Source organism: Pezoporus wallicus, unplaced genomic scaffold, assembly GCF_028554395.1.
Source record: "Pezoporus wallicus isolate ANWC-B61680 ecotype Strahan unplaced genomic scaffold, APGP_CSIRO_Pwel_v1 contig_3812, whole genome shotgun sequence".
NCBI classification, from domain to species: domain Eukaryota; kingdom Metazoa; phylum Chordata; class Aves; order Psittaciformes; family Psittacidae; genus Pezoporus; species Pezoporus wallicus.
This window is the reverse complement of record NW_026639618.1, coordinates 2289153-2311852: the sequence shown is the minus strand read 5'-3', so window position 1 is coordinate 2311852 and position 22700 is coordinate 2289153. Positions and strand designations below refer to the sequence as shown.

The window sequence follows — 22700 nt, the reverse complement described above, 5'->3', positions numbered from 1 at the left end:
CTGTGTCACAAACGGCAATAATAAGCAGGCTCCTCTGTTTCAAACCTAGGAGCAAACCTGCCAGGGGTAGAAATAAATCTTCAGAGAGATGGCTTAGATTAAAAGGCTTGCACCAAGCCGGATGAGAGAGGTGTACTTTCCTCCCAGGCCGAGGAAGCAGAAAGGCAAACAGTGGCTTGAATGTTTCCAGGCAAATTGGGCTGTTTTAATTACCTTACCTTCCCTCTCCCTTGACCTCAAGCCAGAGGCTGGGAGAGCACTCACCCCCCGCATGACTGGAGTGCGTATAACAGCATCAAACATGGATGAGAAAAAAGGGGAAACAGGGAGGGAGGCCTGACACGTCCAATCTGACAGGCTCAACAGGTTGCTGGTTGGAATGTTAGTGACGCCACCAGCGCTAGGAAAGCAGCTTTCTCTCGCAGTGGGTTTATTGAGAAGATTATTAAAGCCTTTTCATTTAAAAACATTGGCAGAGGCTTCTGCGTGAGTCAAGAGGACATTTTTTGCCCACATCCGTTTCCAACAGAGAAAAGAGAGTTTAAGGGGGGGAAAAAAACAAGCAAAACTCCACCAACTTTCCTCATGGCTGCCAAAAAGGGTCTTGAAAGAACTTGTCTTGTGAGTGAGAGGGACACCAAGAAGTACTCCTTGGCCCTAGACAGGTAACACAACTGTTTTCTTCACTGCCATTGCTTTGTCTTTGAGAGCAATATGAGATCACCAGTATGCTGATGGACTGTAGAAGTCAAAGTATGGGGTGTTTCACGGTGCATACTGGGAACATCTTTCAGTACTTTCAAAATGTTTTGTTTGATTTTTATCTTCCCAAACTTTCTTACTAAATGTGTGATGCATTTACTAGACAGCAGCCTGATGTGTCTGCATCTGTGATGGATTGAAGCAATCTACTGTTGACAAGCATCTCCTGCTATGTATTTTATAAGCTTAGCAGATTTATTGTAAGATGCAAAACCTCATGGATTATGCTGCAACTTTAGGCTGAATTATAATAGCGCTGTTGACACCACATTTGATTCAAGGCTCCTTTAAGCTTGAACGTCTAAATTATCTATTTGGTCTGAAAGAAATGTGATGGTGTTAAGGACTTGATCCTGCAAAACTTTATTCATGTAGACAGGTCTACCAGACTTGGAGCTGGTGTACTTCTCATTTGCCAGAGAGGTCCTGTGAGTAAATGCTCGCCTGAGTGAGGAAGGACCCTCTGAAAACATATAACATAGCTTGGGTTAAAAAATGAGTATAAATGTCAATCACAAACTAGTTTTGCAGTTGAACTTCTTTTCATTCTTCCTCTTGACTCAGACCAGAAAGTATATTTAAAAGAAAATAGCTGCTCAGTTACAACTTAGCACCTCTTGACATTTCCATTATCTCATTGGTTTTCAGGTTATTTATTGCTTGGCTCTCTTAAAATGCATGGGACAGAAACTTGGCATAAACACTGTCAGTTCAAATGGAAATCTGTCTCTCCATGTTCTTATACTGGGGTCACTGCCATCGTATGTTAGTCATTTGAGTGTCTGAGTTGCTATTTAAATATTATTACATGGCTCCATAAATATACATGGCACTGTCCAGAATGACTTTTGTGGTAATATTTATATCTTCAAAAGATCCCATATGATTCTGCAATTCGTTCTGGTTAGTGAAAGCTCTCAGAGCTTTTTTGATAGTTTGCAGTTTTGTGGGCATAGCTTCAATGCTTGAGGTCCTTTGGCTCTTTTCCACCTCTAGATGCAAGGACATCTCTGGACAAACCCTTTACATGGTGCGGGGTAGGGTGTCCTGAGACAGGGACAGTTGCTAGGCTGACTTGTGGGGATGCTCACATTTTCCCTATTTCACCAAGAACGGAGAATATCCCCAGTGAGAAGAGGGGTATGATGCACACTGGGAACAAGAATCCCTGGCAGCTCATCGTCCCATCTGAGAGCTGACTCACCTTCCGGAGGAGTCAATTTCTTTCTGATAATTATATTTCCATTTAGGATTGAAGTTATTTGGGGTGAATAGCTGCAGCAATTGCAAATGTTGGGCTGGTTGCTGCACATACACCCAACAGCCCCTCAGCTCAAGGGCTAGTCCCAGGTGGGCTCCATAGCAGAGGTCATGAGATGGGTGAGTTACTGCAGTGGTAACACAGCTCTCCAGGAGAAGGACTTCTTGTCCAGGTATGTGGCTTTTGTGCTGCACCTCCTCTTGGCTTTTCTTACCAGGTGGAATTTGGTTAACTACACAATCTCATTACTCTGTCCCAGCAATAACCAGAAACAGGGGCTGAGAACTGGGGTGTCCCTCCTGTTTGAAGAGCTGGCAGCTCATGGCAAGCCCTCGTCCTGCTGCTCCTTGCAGCCGAGTGCCTGAGGATGCCAGCCTTGGGGCCGGAGTGTGACAAGGGGGATGCAACCTGCTGGGCTCCAGCTTGCGCAGACTGGCTGTGTGCACAGCTTCAGGTGCCTTAAGCTGATCAGTAGAAATAAGCTCATCTTAGCCTTTGGTATAATTACCACATTTTTCCGTTCCCTGTATGTAGGCTTAATGAACAGCTCTAATGCTTTCAACAGAATTTATTTTGCAAGCAAATTGCCAATTTCTTTGCCATCCCCCAGCCTCCTTCTTTTTAATAAATGCTATTATTACAATACACAGGGAACAAAACTGTTTTTATCTTAACCATGTGAGTAGGAAGTCTGAAAACAGACCCCTTTCCCTGCACACAAGGCTGTATGGGGGAGAATGCTCTGTACATTCCGGACCTGCCTGTATTCACTAGTGGGTTTGGATGCATTGAGGTTTGCCGTGCCAGACTTGAAATGCTTGCAAGAGTGTGAGTTTTAACTAACCCCTCTGAAGAATCCTGTCAGCTGTAGGCTTGCAGGTTCATTCATGTTGTAAAGGACCTCAGGAGATTTCTGGTCCAACTTCCTACTCAAAGCAGGGTCAGCCAAGAGATTGAACAAGGTTGCTCAGGCCTTTATCTAGTTCTAGCTCTCAGGATGGAGACTGCACATCTCCAGCCAATCTGCTCCAATACTGAATTATCCTCACAGTCAATTATTTTACTTATAGTCAGTCTAAACCCCTCTTGTTTCAATTTATGGCCATTGTGAGCATTCTTCCTCCATGCACAGCAATAAAGCTTCATCTTCCTCATCAAAAATACTGGTAGGATGCTTCCAAGTGCTCAAGAACCCACTTTTTTTGCTAGGCTGGGCAAGCCCAGTTCCCACAGAAGTGCTCCATCCCTGGTCACCCTCTGCTGAACCTGTGCCAGTTTATTGATCTTTCCTGTACTGGGCACTCAAAAACTGGGCACAATATTCTGGATGTGTCTCAAAAATCTGTCCCAGGTGTAGGACTTTGCATTTGTTCCTGCCAAATCTCAGATGGCTCCCGCTGATCCCATTCTCCAGCTTTGTTACGGAAGCATTTCCCTTCAATGTATCACTTGCAGCCCTGAGCTGGCATCATCTGCCAACTTGATCAGAGTGCACTCCAACTCCTCCTCCAGGTAACAGAGAAAGGTATTACATGGGTCTGGTCCCGGGATAGGACATCACTTCTCACCCGCCTCCAGGAAGGGTATGAACTTGCATGTAATGGCATCAGGGTCTGAAGCCGGGCGCTCAGAACCTCCTTCTTAATGCAAAACATGTTGCCTGTAAGTCATGTCAGGAAAGATTCGTATAATATCTCTTTAAAGTAGGTTTGAATAAAATGTCGGAATAAGGTGCCTGAGATAGTTTTCTATGGTCTTTTTACAGTCAGTGCTGGTGGTGGGAGAGCATATCTAGTGAGCAAGATATCCACTTATCAAAGTCTAGGGAATATCTTGACCATATTCCTGACGTTTCCATTAATGAAGACAGGCCACATGACTTTACTTCTTCCTGACAATAGATCAGTGTAATATTGGACAGAAATATTCAATATCCCACTGCATAGATCAATGGATTTGCATTAGATTGTACCAACTGCACTGTGAACTAGATTTTGGCTTGATCCAGCATGGATTTCTGGATCTCTGATTATGTTCTTTATATAACAGTATAGTGTGATTTGAATACCATCACACAAGAGAAGCTCAAGACTTCTGGTTTCAAGATCTTTATTTTGTCTCTGAGACAAGAGACAAGAAAAAAATTAATAAAGGAGAGCAGTGCTGAAAGCAGGAAAGATGTGTAAAACCTCAGGGCTTGTCTTCATGTAAAAATTTTCAATAGAGGACATTAATGTGACTTGTAGTTATTCCTATCTATCAGTGACGCCTTAGGCTTGTAATTGATTCTTGTCTCCAAGGTTCATTCCAGTAGACAAAAAGTTTGAAGTGAGCCTGGGGGATGATTTCTTCAGGTGGAGATTGATCTTCTATAACAAGCACTTAGGGAATATTTTCTTCTTCTTCTGCCTTCCTGCAGGCAATATGAAAACTCTTATGAGATCAAGAGTCCTCATCAAATAAAGACTTTCCACCACTCCTTGTGGTTTGCAGAAGTCAGTGCTCAGGAAAACATTAGGCGTTTCTTGTGACTTTTGATGGGTTTTAGCTGTGGGCTCTGTGGTTATTCTCCTTTGTACTGGCTTGCCAGCCTGTCCCAGGAGCATACAGTATCTTAGGGGACTCAGCAAAGCCCATCCCATTGCTTTTGTCCTCAGGTGACATTAGAACCCTGTAGAAAGGACAGTGTCTACCCAGTACTGGCCATGAATCGTCTCCATTATGCCCACTTCAGTTATAGCCACTTCACCTCAGAAAAAACATTAGAACCAAGATAGTAAGACGTATGAAAGAGAAATTAAATAACAGGGGTATAACAATGATGCACAGCATCATGAATGATGTGATGAAGGTAAACAGGGAATAGCTATTCATTATTTCTGATAGTACCAGAACTAATTAAAAGAGCAGGCAGGCAGCTTAAGAGTAACAAAGGATGCATTATTTTTACACAAATCATAATTAAACTGTGGAACTCAACACCTTCAAGTCAGCCAGGTTTGTGGAAGAAAGAAGTGTAGAAGGCTATTAGACACAAGCTCTGGTTCAGCCGCCTCCCAGCCTCCAGATTTGGGCAACCAGGGAGCAGTACTGCTCTGGATGTGTTCCTTTATGGTACTTTGTCCTTGCATATTCCCTCATGCTCAGGATGGAGTTCGGATATTTGGCTACATGCATTTTGGTCTAACTCCATGCAGTTGTTTTACTGTTATGAAAAAGGATATTTATTGACAATACATTTATGCATAGATGGCCAGGGTCTCAAAATGCAACTAAATAAAAACCATAGGACAAATTCCCATCTATTAGTCATCTAAATGTTAAGATATATGAATGTTAACCTTTGTTTTGTGCCCACAATAAGGAAAAGGAGAATCTGGACAGCCAGGCTATAAACTTGGAAATATTCAAGACTGGTACACCAGTTGGAATCAGAGTGGTGCCAGCATAAGGGAGGTGACTATGGATTTGATAAATTTTCCTCTGAAGGCAGTTTTATTATCCTTTCAGGCACCAAAAAAAATTACTATGTCCCCTTGTGAAGGAGATGATCTCCTGTGGGAAGTGCAGTGATTTTGCATTTTGTTCTTTTGACTGGGGATCTCATAATGGTCTGGGAGGATGGCAATTATTCCCATCAGCCTGCAGATCAAGGCACCCAACTGATCAAGTGAAAACAAACAAAAGGAAGTTGTAATCAAAAGCTCTTGCTAATGATTTGTGTGGAATCTGCAATATGTATTAATATTTCCTACTTCCCCCCTTCCAGGCACAACTCAGTGGGAGCCTTTCTGTGACATTCCCCTGACTATCTCTGTTACAAAGGAAAGAGAATTTGAAATGGAGGAAAGATTATTTTTTAATCTGGGACTCTGCTTGCAGTGTGCTTGTGCAGAGATCTGACGCTCAAAGGCTACATGTTGCTCTAACACATTCAGAAGGGGTTTATGGTTTGACAGAGCTGATCTCTGCACCTTGAGCTTTTGATTCACACATTTATAAAACTGCCTCTTAGATTCTTTTAATTAGTGGCAGGCTGCTCTTGGAAGAGAAAGGTAATGGTTACGCATGGGAGCTGGCAGGAGTCTTCCTAACTCATCAGGCCAGATGCAGCTCTGTAAGTTCAAAGGGAGCAGCAAATGCTCACCACCTCTGACAGCAGGGCCACTTCTGTTTAGGTACCCTTTAGACAGAAAAAAGTGACATTTGTGGGTTTATGCTGTCTCTGTTTGCTTTTGCACATGCTCAGCAAGATCTGTGGATAGTGGTTTCCTACCCCTCATGGTACTCTGAGGTTTTGATAGTTGATGGAGGGACTTGAAGATTAAAACAGGGAGGGGGATCACAAAGCGACCTATTTTGATAACAGCAAGGAAAGGATTTGGTGGCTCAGAAATACGCAGGGGTAATTTTGGCATCCCTGCCCTGACAGGCTGTTGAGCTGATCATGACTCACGTTGTTAAGGCGATTTTAACGTTCAATGCCAGCTGATGAAAATTGAGTTAAAGGGAAATTAATTTTACATTCAAACTATAGGAAAGTTAACTCCAGAGAGGGATCACAAGAAAGGAAAACTTGCATGCCCTGATTTTCAGGAGGGAGTGGGAGAACTACAGTATTTTATCCACCCATCTCAAAGGAATCGATTTGTGGTACCTTCTGAGGAGCCTGATGAATGTAAAAAAAAGGACGAGAGAAGGACTGGCTGTTGGGGACCTCAGTTGCCAGATGGGCAGTCCATTCCCCAGGCGGCCCAGCTCCATTTGTTTGTTGTTATGGGGAAAATAAAGGAAAACACTTACAAAAGAACTAAGAAAACTCAGTCTCCAAGCATCAGGCATTAAATCTGACCAGTTGCTCTTTCATGTAAGCTCTTCATATATGTACAGAGGGAACCAGTCTCCTCTACTGAGCAAACAGAGACCACATGCTATCCTAGCTGGGAAACAGGCTGACTCAGGGGGACATGCTGTATCCTTGGAACATCTCAATAATATTTACAAAGCTAAATCCACGCTGATTATCTACAATTACAGGGCTTGGCTGCTGATGTGGGTCAGCTCTTCTCCTTTTGCCAATACCTCTGTGGTACTGATGAGCACGAGGGGCTGAGGCATCTGCAGATGCCTCAAAGTTCTGGTGGGACATTGGACTCACAGAGCAGCTGCAGCCCCCTCAAGCTGCCCAAAACGGCAGCTGGAAAAATCTTGTGATTTCAATGCAGTTTTTATCTTGACATGAAGATTGGCAGCCACTGGCATGATTTCTTTCCATTGAGATTTCAGGCATCTTGACACTTCCATAAACAATGCAGAAATGCCACAGAAAGTTGCCAGTATCCATGTACTTCCTGGAGCACAGGTCTTCACACACCTGAAGAAACAATTCTTACTGGTCCCATAGGAAAGTCCTTAGTCAGAATAAGGAAAAGAGGCTATAATTGCTGGGGCAGCTAAACCCAGCCCCACATCATGCCTCTATGCTGATTTCAGACTTGGAAACAGCAGCAGAGTTTGCTTCATTCCTGGGTGATGCATGTGGGCTCTGTCCCTGCACACACAGCTGTAGCAGGTGGATATATGGATGTTACGCATGTGCATCTGGGCAGGATTCACCTTTTGATGCCACAGTGCATCCCACAAGTCTCAGTACATGGCAGTACATGTTTTACCAATGGAGCTATCATGTTAGGAGCAGCTGTGGCAGTAAGTGTTGTATCTGGAGAGGCATAATGGTTTTCAGTTGAGCATCCTGGGTCAGGGTTCAGGGGTTTGTTTTGTTTTATTTGTTCCTATTTGGGGTCTCCTCAGTTGAGAGATGAGGAGGAGGGAATGTCCTTGTACAAACCACCCTGGGGGAGCCTCTGTGCTGCTGTAGTGAAAGCACTACATCATAATCATCCAAGAGCTCCCTTTGTTGCAATGCAATGTACTCCGTCCTGGGCTTCTCTATTGCAATCCCACATTTCCTGCACATGATCCCTCAGAAGGACAGCATTGAGATTTTGTTGCAGAGCACATGTGGATGGGAAATCACCTTGTGATGGAGTAATGCTCAAAGAGCCTCTTCTGAGGAACTTCTTGACTTTCAATGGTATCAGTGGCACAAAGGGGTCAGCATACTATGGAGAACTGATTTATTTGATTTTTTCAAGTCTCTTTAACCTTTTTGTCTAATATTATCTATGCCAGGCCCCTCTGGGAGATTGACAGTTTTTGTACATATGGGGAAATTTAAGATAAAATAGTTCCACTAGCAAAGAAAGGAAAGAAATATCTTTAGTCACTTATATTTGAGAAAAATAAGACATTTCTTTTTTTTTTTTTTAATTGTCTTCCCAACAAATCTCTTGGGAATAAAAGAATGAAAATTTCTGTAGAATTGTCTTCATGCTATGCTGAATCTTGCTACTGTTTGCATGAGGTATGACTTTATCACACAGTGTGCATAAAATACACAGCCTAAGAAAGACACCCCATGCTTCATAAACTGCTAAAGGATGTAGGAAAGCCTGAAGATCTGGGACCTATAGCCAGAGCAGTCATTTCATGAGCAGCTCACTCCTGCAGAGCTCTGCCTGTGCAAGCAAGCCTCTTCTATGCTCTGCTCTGCTGTTCCCAACGCTGCTTTTACCTTTTGAAAGCATTAATTACATAGTTTCTGGGGCTGCAGGTCTAGATGCCCAAATCATCAGGGTTTTTCTGTTTTAACCTTCTCTTTCTTTCAATCCCAAAGGATGAGCTGGCATCAGAAGAATTTAAATGAAGAGAGGCAGCAGCAAGAAGCAGAAGTTACTGAAGCTAATCCAGCGTGTCACTGTGATTTCTACTCACAGGCCTATGAGAACAGAAAAAGGGAGCAGCATCAAGCCAGGAGGAAGCTCTGTGTAGCATCAGTAATTTGCATCTTCTTCATGATTGCTGAGATTACAGGGGAGTATGTTGCCCAAAGAGAGCTCAGTTTGGTGCCCAGCACAGCTGTATTCATGCCCTTTCATATGCACTCTGACTGCAGGGACCCCTGATGCACACAGGTCAGCCCATATGGGCTAAAACAACTCCTTTCTCCCCAGTTAAAAAAAAATGCATGATTTTTTTAATGTGAAATTATCAAAGCATTTTCTAATGATTGCATCTGTGTAGGAACACAAAGATCACTTAACGGTCTGAACTGCTCTCCCAGGTCTTTAAGCTGAGTTAAAAGTGGCTTGCATGTCTGAGCATCATGTCAGAAAAGGTTTCTCATAAATTAGGCTATATTTTTTTGGAAGAGATTAAAAGATTTCACATATTTATCCAGGCCAATGAGACCTCAGCACTGATGAAGGTTGCTAGCAGCGGGGTCTGATGCTAAATGCAACAGTCTTTGCAAAATCCATGGAAATTCAGGGCCAGATTCACCATCTGTTTCTCTTCAGTTAAGTCAATGTGTTTATACCAGGGCATGTTTGTCTTTGAATTGGCCTGCTGGCGTGTCTCTGGATCAATTGAAGATTATTCCCCTGTCTAATTAGCTTTCACTTCTGGACCCATCCTATACTATCCAATATAAGTATTTGGCTTATTCATAGAGCATTAGCTTTCATTTTGTCCCACCAATGTGCTCCCTGCATGGCTTCTGTGGTACTTATACCCACCTGATAGCTCCTGGCTCTTTAATTTCCCCTTCTTTGCAGTGAGGTGAGGCAGGGTAAGGCATGAGGAATCCCACACACTTTTGCCACTCCTGCCCCTGGAGATGTAGCAAAAATCAGGTAGGAAGGCCTCTGAAACCCATGCTTTCACAGCTTCAACAGCTCTGGAAGCCCTATGAAAATAAAATAGGAAGGCTTTCTCTTCCCCAGAGGCAAGAAGTGAGACTCTGAGAGAGCCAATGCATTTCTGTCTCCTCCCCTGGCTTTCAAACACATCAGGGGCTTCTCCCACTCTTCTCTCCCAGGTGCTTCCTCTGCATGAAGCCCTGTTTGTAGGTCATCTGCATTTCCCCCATGAAAACTGGTGCATACCATGAATATCCATGCAGTCATTTCCAGTGTTAGAAGTGATGCATTATTAACAAAACCATATAATCAGTAGGCTTAAGTTTGGCGAATGCAGCAATGCTAGAGGATAATTGGAAGGACAGATGATACGTTAACTAAATGTTTCATTTTGCTTAATGAATCACACAGCTTTTTTGCAGTGACAGTTTAAGTAACAGGCTTGAAGACCATTTTGCTTCAGACCATTAAACTTTGACAAACCAGTTATTAACTGCTGTTACAGACAGCGGTCTATAGAGATTTTTGTAATTATGAGCCATACATTTAATTTTTGTAATTGTTAGGCTAGACTGGCTCTGCCTGATGACTGACCATTGAGTGACTGACAATTTCTGCTGCTTTGTGGTATACAAAGCTATAAACATCCACTGTAGGCAATAGTAAGTCATAAAGGCCACTTGTTGGGATCATTGATACACAGCAATAAAAGCCTGTAACTGTTAGACAGCCTTTACTCTTGAAAATGAAGAATATGTTCCCCTTTCTGCTCCTCTTAAGGGCAAACAGCTTCTGTGGGCTTTATTATGCTAAACAGAAGAAACAAAGCTGCATCACTCCCAAAGAGGTTGAACAGTTGTGCTTCCTTGAAACCCTAGATCTTTCCATGATTTTTCTTCTCAAGCCATCTGTGCTTGTCCTCACTGTTCTCCCAAAAGGGGCACAGTTGGCTGAGCCTGATACACCAACTGTTGCCCAAAGACTATTATCTTCTGTTTTTCTAGTGCAGATCCATCACAGTCTCCATAGATCTGGAAATACTAGTCAAACTGATTACACCCTATGTACAGCCCTGACATAAAAGTGCTTTCGAAGGATTTTTAGTGGCTAAGGACTAAATGTGGATTTCAAAGTAGTTTATTTCCATTTGGGCACTAGAAAGAGAGACATGTGTCCTCATATCTAAAAGGAATATAAAGACTTGACCACGTTGCAAAGATAAGCAGACCAAGATCTCAGAAACTCACCCAAAGCATTAATTATGCCAACAATACATAAAACAATGATTGCATAATGTTTTTGAAAGATGGCAGGCTGGAAGCAAGCCTTTGTAATACTGCCCCACAGAACACGGAAATACAGTGTCAAAAATGCAATAGGGTTTTTCAGGCAGCTTGTGCTCTATATATTTGTTTGCTCAAAGATAGCTGATGCCTTGGTTGTTAACATCTGTGCGCTGTCAGATAAGCCTGCTTCCTTCTGCCATGCAAAATTGCTTCCCACTTGAGAAACAGCTACCCTGTAAACAGTGAAAGCCAAAGAGCTGTGTTGTGGGCAAAAAATACACGTGCATTTACAGCTGCCTGCTCTGGGAAATCCCTATTCTGATGGACTTTTAATTTCACTGTGAGAAATGAGATGCCCCCAAATTCTGCAGTCTTGCTTGCCCCCTTTTGGAAAGTAACTTTCAGCTGTAAATGGGATGAATATTGAGGCAGCAGAGAAAAATAATATATGTCCTGTATGTGCAATATACATTCTCCTGTGGTGACAAATCGTAGTGTTAGGTATTCTAATCTAAAATCTGTATATGGGAGGAAATTAAACAGATAGTCCATCCTGCTGGCATGAAGACTTTCAATATATAAGGAAATGAGAGATGTCTACATGTCCCTTTGGCAGAGGTATCTTGCTAATGGTTTGAATGAGGCATTTTATGATGTTTTTCAGGATTCATTGATTCTCATATGGGTTGTAGTCAGGAGGAACAGGTGAGCTGAAATTAATTAAATGACTGAAGTATGGAAATATATTGCCAAAAGCAGAAACCCGATGTTTTGGCTATGATATTTCACGTTCCCCTTTTTCTACATTGCTACTCTGACAAAAAGATTCCCCTGCTATAACAAGCTCACAGGACAGCTTCCTGCCTGTGATTCTTGTCATGTCCTGCAGCCATCAGCAGCTGAAGTACTTTAGAGCAATCTTTTAGTTCCTTTGGATTTGCCTTTAGCCCTGAGACATGGTTAGAAAAGTTTGGCAAAATAATGCTATTTGGCTTACTGGGTAAAATAAATGTGGTTTCAGCCTGATATATTTATGGGTTTTTGTATTTCTCACAGAATTCACATGAAACCAAAACCCCCCAAAGTAAAATGACATTCAGCCACATTTTTTGAGCTCTAGCAGGAGAATTAAATCATGCATTACAGATGCAAAATGATAGATTAGTCCTATGAACAGAACATTTTTCTCTACGCCTTCACCAAAATGGCTGGTTGTTTATCACAGCTTTCTACTGGGACCTTTGCTTTTATTCCTGTTTTAGTGTTGCCTGTGACAAATAAACAGTTGGGCATCCATCCATCCAAAACTCGGGAAGAACACTCGTATTTTCCTATGACAAATAGGAAATTAATCCCATAAGCTAAGTCTCTGAGTTTCTGTATATAAATAAAAATATCAGTGATCTGTGAAAAGATAGTGGGAGGATACCGGAAATGTGATCACTAATACTTTCCTGAAGAAATCTGATATTAAAATAGATACATTAAAACTGTCCAATAGTAACATCACTAATGTATCACTATTCTTATAGTCCTTCTCAAACAAAGAAGTTTGGCTTATTTCTTCATACCTTTCACCACATGAGCAAGGTACGAAATGAAACTACCATTGAAGAGTTTTGAGTCGTGCTGAAAATGGAATGCTCCCTTTGATTCACAGCAAAGCAGGTCTTGAGTTTGATCTGATCAACTCAAATGCCTGACCAGAGCCATGATACGGATGCGTATTTCACACAGGTGGGCATATTGCTGGGAGCCTGGCCGTGATCACCGATGCGGCACACATCCTGGTGGACCTGACAAGCTTCCTCATCAGCCTCTTCTCACTGTGGCTTGCTTCCAAACCTCCCACCAAACAGCTGACTTTCGGGTGGCACCGAGCAGGTAGAAAATGTGTCACAGTATGAACGTGTGGAATGGGAAAGGGAAGTCATCATAGCCAAAGACTGGAGAACGTGCTGATGTCCCACAGCTCTGCAGATAGAGATAGTGCACTACTGCTCTTAAAGCCTTCAGGACACATGGCAAACAGACCAAGCCAGTAAGCTTCAAAGAAGTGAAGAGCACAGTCATGTCTTACCTACAAACATATCTTTCAGTTCATTTATGTAGTTTTGGGGTGGTGCTAGCTTTGGCTGAGATAACAGCAACTTCCCTCAGGGACTTGAGTGTGAGGAGGGCTGAGTCCTCAGCCTACTATGAAACACAAGTTTCTATAAAAGTAGTAATACCCATTAACATGAGGGTCTACTCCATTTATAGAATGATTATTATTATTATTATTACATTATTCTTTAGACAAAAATGTTCTACTTGTAGAAAAGTGCTATCCTTTAATATTTACCATTTCTCAAATGGCTCTAGATACCTATGCACCTGAACTGAGGACTCAGACTATAAATGCTTCAAGGCTATACACTCTGAAGGTCCAGAAGCAGCTTCTGATGCAAGATGCCTGTAGGCCAAGGTTGCTTGTAGCTGCAGAATGTACAAGGGAAGACATATGCCATAAGAATCATGTCTTTATATTTCTACATAAGTATATTTACCAACTTTGCTGGAAACAAACTGCTGGGTGAAGCAGGGGCTTAATATGACTGAAGCACGGCTGGCATTATATAGACAACATAGAGCTGAATTTTGCAGCCTTAGTAAACTACTACTTGCCATCAGCTGACCTAAAATTACTTTTTGTGTTTATGTTCTCTTGGCCTGGGAAGAAAGGAAAACTTCTCTCTTGCTGACATTCATGAGGTTCATGATGTTCATGAGGCTACCTGAGGTTCAGCCACCCCATGCAGCTTCACCCTCAGTCTGTGTTAGATTTTTTTGGTTTTTGTAGTTGCAATGCAGAACTTCAGACCCAAACTTTTACTGTCTTTTTATCCCAGTAGCAAAGAGAGCCTTGCATCAAATGTTAGTGGCTAGTTAATTGCATTCCATGATAGTTATCCTGTTTCTTGTTTATTTTCCTCCCTATATTTCCAGTTTAATATGCAGGTGCATACCTTAATAGAGTAGCAGAGGGCAGTCAGGGAGCTGGCAAAGTCACTGTGCAATGACTACCAAGGCTTTGCAGCTGCAGCCCTCCGTGACACTGGGAGCTGTTTTTTCACTTCTTTTCTCAGGCTGATAGGTAGGGTTTGTCAAGCAAAGACTGTGTATGACAGGGCTCAGGTTTGCAGAAACCACTTGAATGCCTCCTATGCTCTAAGCCAGAGTCAGGCAGCAGAACCAGTCAAGTGGTTCAAATTCAATGAAATCCTTCAGAAACATGCCTAGAAGCACAATATTGAATAAGACTGATAGTGTGAGCCAGACCTACCTCCAGGTAGGAAAGCTCTCTTCAAGCTCAATTTCTTTATTTCTGGCATGATTCAGAGATTCCCAAACAATCCCGCACTATTGTTTGCTCTGTCAGTGCCAGTAGTGATGAAGAAATGTAACAGAGAACATCTTGAGTAAAGCAATTAGTACTACCGAACTGGTTTGTAAGCTTAACTAAACATTTGCTAATACACTACATTGAAAAGTATTTTTTACCTATGTAATACAGACGACCTCTAACACATTCAGTTGTGGAGTATATGCACACATGCACACAGATTCACTCGGGTGTTCCCAAAAGCTGTTGACTCCTTTCATGCCAATGATAGCATAACCATCAACACCTTCAGCTGGGCCAAATCTGCAAGGTTTCAACCTGTAACTTGCAGAAAATATAAATACCAGCTGTGCTTTATGTTAGCCTTCCTTTAAGCAAGACTAGATTGCCCTAAGAGTGTGCTTTCATTTATTATTTGTCAATTTTAAACAAAATAGTTATTTTGATAAGCGTCTGAAGCCTGGCCTGCTGCAAAAGGTGTGTCCCTCATAAAAATATATTCAAAGCCATAAGGTGAGTTTCAGCTGCTTTCATGGGCTGTGCCAGTGCAAGTTTGTGCAAGTGGTTTGCTGTTTATGGCTCATCTACTGCCTTTCACTTTACTGTGAGCTTTCATTTACCTACGTATTGTCTCAGCTGCACTCATAACGTGACACATTTACCCATTCAAGTCACATGGCAATTACTAGTCCCACATTCTATTAAAAACATGCTGCGCATTCGTATGAGCATCCTTGGACCTCTCCTCTGGCAGTTCAATAAGAGGTGGCCTTGGGGACTGGATTTATTTGAGCCCAACTCAGAGCCAATAGAGACAAAATTAAATTTCACTGCCCCAGGGAAAAAAATAAATTCTTTGTCCTTTCATGCTGGCGGCACAAGAATGATTTTGTGCTGCTGGCAGGATGAGTCCCAGGAGAGAGGAAGAAGAGGTTTTGCTGGCAGGACCTCACTGGGGGCTGTCACTGGCTTTCTGAGGTGTGAAGAGACAAGAGGTGTGCAGAAACAAGGGAGGCAATTGAAAAGGGCTCATGTCTGACAGCAGGTTTGGGTGAGCCAAGCCTCTCTCTTTCCCTCCAATCTCTTACCCCATGACCAAGACAATCTTGTTTGAGAAGGAGGGCTGGTTCCTGGGGTCTTCACACCAAACCAGCAGGGCCAGGCAACTACATCAGATGTAAAAGAAATGCTCTTTCATTCTTTCTTCCTATTACAGCTTCTTTTGAGAGGAGCTCAAAAACTCCACAAACGACCTTTTTCATCTACCTCTCCAAATGCCACATGAAATCAACACTGGGAAGAGGACAAAAGTAATAGCAGATAGAACAGGGTTAGGCCATCACATGGATAGGGCTGCCCTTGGCAGTCACTGGATTTCCTATGATCAGAAGGGGTTTTGGCCCATTCCTTGTGAGCATCAAGGCTGCAAATATACAAGAACTCTCTTGGCTATAAAGCTCACAAACTTGGAACTATTACCATCAGACTCTTTACCATTTTTTGCATTTCTGCCATGATTCCTGCTAATATCAGATTGTTTTAATTCCTAGAAATTCTGGGAGCTTTGCTGTCTATGATAATCATTTGGATGGTGACTGGTGTGTTGATATATTTGGCTAGCTTGAGGCTGCTACACCCTGATTACAATATTGATGCTACAGTGATGCTCATTACCTCTGCTTGTGCCGTGATCGCCAACATCCTGTAAGTTAGTTTTCCTCTCCAGTATAACTTTTGAACCTTGAACCTGCTGCTGCATTTCAATAAAAAACAACAGAGAGGTATTAATCTCAAAAATATTGTTTATGAGCTTCATGAAGATACGGAAAAGGGTAGAGAAGAGACATCTTGCTTCTCATTGAAGGATGAAGTTGCTCTCTTCCTTCCTGTTAGCTGTGACACTTAGAAGGGAGATTATGAATGCAGGAAAAAATTAATCTCCATCTCACTTTTTATTAGATGCCAGAGCATTCAAGAAATTTATAGAAAATGAGGCCTCATTAATTACCCCATTCACAGACTTTCTGGTTTGCATGCAAAGCACTGAAACACCTAGGAATTTTCTGCTTAGCCACTCTGCATTTTTACCTAATGTGTTTGATTTTGCTGTTCAGAAATCAGAAGTGAGAGGGGTGATGATGTGTGTGACATCGCTGCTTTCAGAGGTGCAGTAACCCCATTGATATTTTCAGCTTTACATCTCTTGCAGACTAAGCCTGATTCTGCACCAGACTGGACATGGGCACAGCCATGGGGCACAAGCCAAGGAACATGTGTCAGCCCCTCTGGAAAAGCCAGCTCTGAGCAATGCCAGCCTGCGAGCAGCCTTTGTGCACGCCATCGGAGATCTGTTCCAGAGTCTTAGTGTGCTAATTAGTGCACTTATTGTCTTCTTTAAGGTTAGTTTCATTAGTTCACTTGCCTTCTTTGCTATTAAGGACAATTTGTATTCATAGAATTGTGACACGGGGTACTATGGAAATATTTTCTCTGTCTTAATGATATACATCGTAATTTAGTCAAAGACAATTACACTTATTCTTGGTAATTGAAATGGCTGCCGAGAGTATAACAGTTGCTTCTTGGTGTTTCAACTGCACAGAGGATACTTTGGAGTCTCTCCCTTTCTTCATCTGTAGTGCCTTCATTCTCTGTGCTGAGGCTCCCTAACTGGCAAAGGATGTCAACACTCATTCTGGACTAGATGAATGGAATGTATTATTCTTTGAGATTAACTAATTTAAAATGGCAATAACCAACAGTAATGTAATTAACAAAATGATGTGTTCGTGTTTTTCTAGCCAGAATACAAAATAGCTGATCCAATCTGCACATTTGTGTTTTCCATCTTTGTTTTGGCAACGACCATCACCATTTTAAGGGATATTTTGATTGTGTTAATGGAAGGTAGGACCTCATTCCAGAATCAATACAGTTATATTTTGAGGGTTTTTTTTCCTCTCTCTTTCTACATAATGTTTATACTCACTGACAAAAGCATAATAGCACACTTCTGTATTGGTTTCCAATATTCTTGTAATTCTGATCATACTTTGAACCTAATTACAATTTTAATCAAAACTGTTTTCTACAATTACACTAGAAGATTTATACATATGACAGTTTTCATAACAACCTATGTACTGGTGTTCTGTTAACGAACTCCCAATGTGTTCCTAAAGGTGAGCTGGTTTTGTTTGTTTTTTGTGTGACACTGCGTTTTACCACCTCTCATATTTTTTGGAATATGAGAGATCTACTCTCTTTGTTCATTTCCTTGACCCAGGCTGTGCTTTTAACTGTGTCTGTGAAATAGGCTGAGTGCAAGATGCAGAAGTTTAAAAGATTTTAGTTATGCCAGTCCAGAAAAACAAGCCAATGGAGCTTTCCAGTCATGTACAGGTACAAGGAAATAGACAATTCTCAGCGCATCACAGCAAGAACTATGCTGAGCAGTATTTAATTCTATCAGATATGGGCCTGATCACTTGGTTTGCAAGGCTAAATGACTTGAGCAGTCATAGATGCATGTTTTTGCCTTCCTTACAGTGAATAACATAATGTAACCTCTTTCTCAGCTAGGAAGACATAAGGATCAAAGGGAAAAGTAATTGTAATAGAGTAGGTTTAGAATGGATGTGAGTTACTCAGTGACTGTCTGCCTGTTTTTTTACTTCTCTCACTTCTTTTTTACTGTTTTTTTATTTCTCTCTTTCACTTCTGTCTTTTGTTTTAAGACAGAAAATTTCCAATATTGTGTCTTTATTCTAGGGTTGGCTTGCTTTCAGTGACTGTGAGATAGAGATATATTTATATATATATGTGTATATATATAGCTGTGTACTTAGACAGAGTGCAGCAACTGCCAGCATCTTGGTTGCCAAAACAATCAGAAGATCCCTTGATTACTGCAAATAAAAATCAAAGCTCCACTGACACTCAGGGGTCTCTTTCTCAGGGCACTGATTCCCAGAAGTGCTTTTGTGCCAAGACTGGCCATGCTCAGTTTCCCTCTGCAGCAAGCCCTTGCACGCTATGCTTCTGAGGAGGTCCCTGAAGCCAGTCTCCTACCTCCTACAGAGCATATTCTGCCCAGAATTTTCTAAAGATAAATTGGATGCTGGAGTTGGTATTGGAGGTGGCCCTTACCACAGGCATCCAGTCTGTCCTGGGGTGTCAGCCACACAGCCCCTGCAACTGACTGTGTCTTGCAGGCGCTGACTGCCTGTGGTTTTCTCCAAAAAGCATGTAGCATGTTCATGTCAGCATCAAATTCTTCTAAGTCAGTACTCCACATAGCATACCATTGTTGTCATAAATTGATAGGACAAAGCATAAAACACTGAAGTCATTTTCATTTATGGCATGACGAAGTTAAGCAATATTGTGCTTGTCATTATTATATTTCATAACTGCTGGCATTAAAAATATTTTTCACTTTGCTGATGTAAGTGAAACATGATGAGTGATGAGCATAACTGTTCATGAGGGTATAGAGGTGCATTTCCCCTCTGCCAGCTCGTACTCCAGGAAAATCTGTAGTTAAATTCCTTGGTCAAATTTGGATTTAGATTAAATTCTGACTCTCATGTTGCAACTCACCCTATCACAATTGTCCTCACTCTGAATGAGGGCCACCACCGTCATCCTCTTTTGTAAGAAGGCTGATCTAGGAAAACAATCACTGATCTACTGAATAACTAGACCTGGGATCTAATCTCATCTAAGATTCCCCAGTCAAACCATTTTAATCTTTATGTTTATCTTTCCCTCTATGCTAAGCAGATGCTTTTCTATTGTGTAAATGTATTGAGGGTAGAATCCCCAAGACATGTTAACGTGATGCCATAAAATCTGCACTCACAAAAGATGTTGGTGCAAAACTAAGACAGTATCGGGCTAAACATCTTACTTCCCTATGTAAACTGAGCCCTCAGAGTATCATCTCCTAAGATATGCATGAGTCTTATTCTTCCACGGGGAAGTATAAAACAAGAGATACGATTAAATTTCACATTGAACTCTGAAATGAAAAAGCATTGAATATTTTTATTAAAATTATACATCCAAGTGAATAAAGGTTCATGACGCACTTTAGTCTAATGATCATTATTCTTATCTCTCACTTACTTTTTTTCCCCACCAATTTCTCCTTTAAGGAACATCAAAAGGATTTGCTTATGATGAAGTGAAGGCAAGAATTTTAGCAGTTGAGAAAGTGGAATCTGTTCACAACCTTCATCTTTGGTCTTTGACAATGAATCAAACTATTTTATCTGCTCATGTCGCCACAGGTCAGTAAATTTCTCTGAACAGGGAGTAAGTATTCAGCTGCTGCCTAGTAAAGGTCAGTCTCTCCTGACTGGGATACAACTGACTCTATCACTGTTGCTTTTTAAAACAAATGTCATCATTTTGTTGGCAAAATAACAACAGCATCAACAACAAAAACTCTCAAATCTTTCTCACAGAAATCTTGCCAAAACACCAGGGGCAGCTACTTAGCCCAGAACCTGAAAACTGCAGAGATTGTGGAGCAAGGAAGCAAGCTACAAGATATTTTAAATAAATAAGAACTAGACCCAGGCTGATTTTCTTTTCATGATATCAGACAGGGTTTGGAGTGGATTTGTCAAACTTGAAAACTGCTGATCCCTGTAAGAAGAATTTACAGGGCAAATCTGCATTCCTGATTCATCTCTAACTGTAAAATGACCTTTAAACATAGCTTGGAGTGCAGCTGTAACTCCAGGGAAACAGTTCATCTTTAAATGCATTTTTTAAAATGTAGACCTTATCCCTGTTGACGAACTCTCCAATATCTGCATCAATTTTCTTATTTATCTGTTTGCTTGCACATGGTAAAGTTTATTTAAGAAAAAAATTCCACCTCTGTTTGGCCAACAATGGGGTCAGAAATTCAGTCCTTTATGGAGTTTCCACTTCCCCAAAAGACTGGGTCTATCAGCCACTTGTATCTGTGTGTATCACTTGGCACTGCTGCTACTCCCTGACTGGATGAACTAATCTTTATTAAGTAGTCCTGCTTTCCTCCAGCCTTCTGCCAAACTGATTGTTTTTGGTGATTACTCTTAGCTCAGCTCTTGCCAAAATTGCATGTTCTGACCACATTTGAAAGAACAAACTTCTGCTGATGTGCGGGTTCCTGAAAGGAGGATAAAAAGGACAAGAAACAAACTTCTTATTAGGAGTTTGCTGATAGTTTCTGTCAGTAAACACTTACTCTTCTTTAAAGTATTATATTCTATGCATTTTGATTATTTTCTTCTTGCTATCTGTAGCAGACACAGAGGACAGCCAGGAGATTTTGAGAGATATTACCCAAGCACTGTTTGAGCACTACAGCTTCCACTCCATTACCATTCAGATTGAGTCGGGAGAGGATCAGAAACATGACTGCATCTTCTGCCAAGATCCCAGGGATTAAAGGGAGCAGTGTGCTATGCATCCCTCTTACAGGTCAATGGAGAATGTATGTGTTGGTTGTACATAATTGATTAACAACAAATGGTAATTAACTGAACTAAAAAGCCTTGCTACTGCAAACAGTGGATGGACCTTTATTTGTTAACACCACCTAGCAGCAGAGAACATGTATATAGGTCCATCCATCAGCTAATTTACCTGTCCATCAGGGGTTACTTTCAATTACAAGAGAAAGTATCTAAATTATTCTTGACTAGAGCAGCAGATTGGCACTAAAGCAACATCAAGTGTGCCTGTTTGTAATCACAGGTAACAAAAAACTAATCAACCTTCAAATTACCAGCAGACCAATTAGCAAAAATGTAATGAAACATAAGCTTGGTGTCACCAAAGATCAATACTTACTCAGGGTAAAAGAAAATTTAAATTAGCAGGAGGGATGAAAAGATCTGGGAAAGAAAAAGATGGTGGCATGTGCTTTCCCTGCCTTTTGGCAGACACCCCTCCTCCTGCATACTAAGGTGAGTATCAGTTGTGCACCATACTCTGCAGTGCAGATCACAAAAGAATTAACTCCATTCTCATTTGGCAAATATTACTCTTATTGGCAAATAAATTATTGGCAAATAAAAACTCTAGTTTGTAGCTACCCCTATCTATTTTGCAGCTACCATCAGCCAGACATGGGCAGCATTCTCTACTATCAAGACAAGGGTTGGAACTGGATGATCTTAAGGGGCTTTCTAACCCAAACCTTTCTATGATTCTGTGATTCTATGATTTTGGGTTGTTTGTGTCACAAGATACCTCTGGGTCATGACAATAAAATAAAGCAGAAAAAAGAAAAAATAATTAGGAAAAGAAAAGACTGGGGGCAATTGTGAACATCATGTCTAGTGTCTTCCATAAGCATGGCCTGTGGGGCGTCACTAATGCTGCATCCCTGAAGTCATATCAGACAATTAAAAAATCCTTTGGTGTATCACACAGCTATCCACTGTATCATGCTCCTTCAGGCAGCTAATACCCACATTTCCTAACAGGACGTGTTGTCTTTCTCTTCAGCATACCTGATAATGGTTACTGGGGAACTATGAGCAAAGACTCAGATCTTCCTGCAGCGCTTCTATTTGTGTCCAACCAACTGAATTAAATTCTCACTTGTTAGCAAAACCAAGGGTTGCACTACAAAATGCATGCTCAAGTGCTTCTTCACAAAACAACTTCACTTCTGCCCTTCACCATAACAGTGTAGCTTCACTTTCCATGCAGAACTAGAGGTAATATTTTCCTACTCCACAGTCCTCACTCCTACAGCTGAAGGGCTCATATTAACTAGCAGGTTTGTTAGAACAGAATAAAGAGTGTGGTACTGAGTGGTACTGAGTTTCTAGGCTGACAGCTGGAAAAAGCATTGTGTTATTAAGGTATAAAGAGGCCTTACTTTTGAGGGAATTCAGTTTTATTTGCAATAGGTTTACATTGGTTTTCTACTTTATCATCCTAAGGAGATTAGAGTTTATTATTAGGGCTTTTGGTTATGGATAATAAGTAACTACGTGATGATAGATTGATGTATTAAGCAAGCATTTGTTACCTGGTAGGGAAACAGAAATTATTCTGCTTTGTGGAGGCATCCCAGAAGATTGTAGTCAGATAAAACTCCCACTGAAATCAGATAAAGGTATTAAAACACAAAACCCACTAAGAATTTCATGAGTATCTCATTATTTACTGTCTTGAAAGAACTCAGACCATAGCAGTGGTATTGGTACAGTGATAAAGACAGTTCTTGCCCT

At 41.3% G+C, this 22700-nt stretch overlaps 1 protein-coding gene across 1 annotated transcript; it reads left to right on the top strand.

Moving 5' to 3' along the window:
- Window positions 1–376: 376 nt before the first annotated feature.
- SLC30A8 (solute carrier family 30 member 8) lies at window positions 377–21496 on the top strand. Its single transcript, XM_057415262.1, has 8 exons — window positions 377–665; window positions 8760–8983; window positions 12807–12953; window positions 16005–16158; window positions 16664–16853; window positions 17256–17361; window positions 19614–19748; window positions 20757–21496. The coding sequence occupies exons 1-8, from the start codon at window positions 586–588 to the stop codon at window positions 20900–20902; spliced, it is 1182 nt and encodes a 393-aa protein (XP_057271245.1). The 5' UTR covers window positions 377–585; the 3' UTR covers window positions 20903–21496.
- Window positions 21497–22700: the final 1204 nt, after the last annotated feature.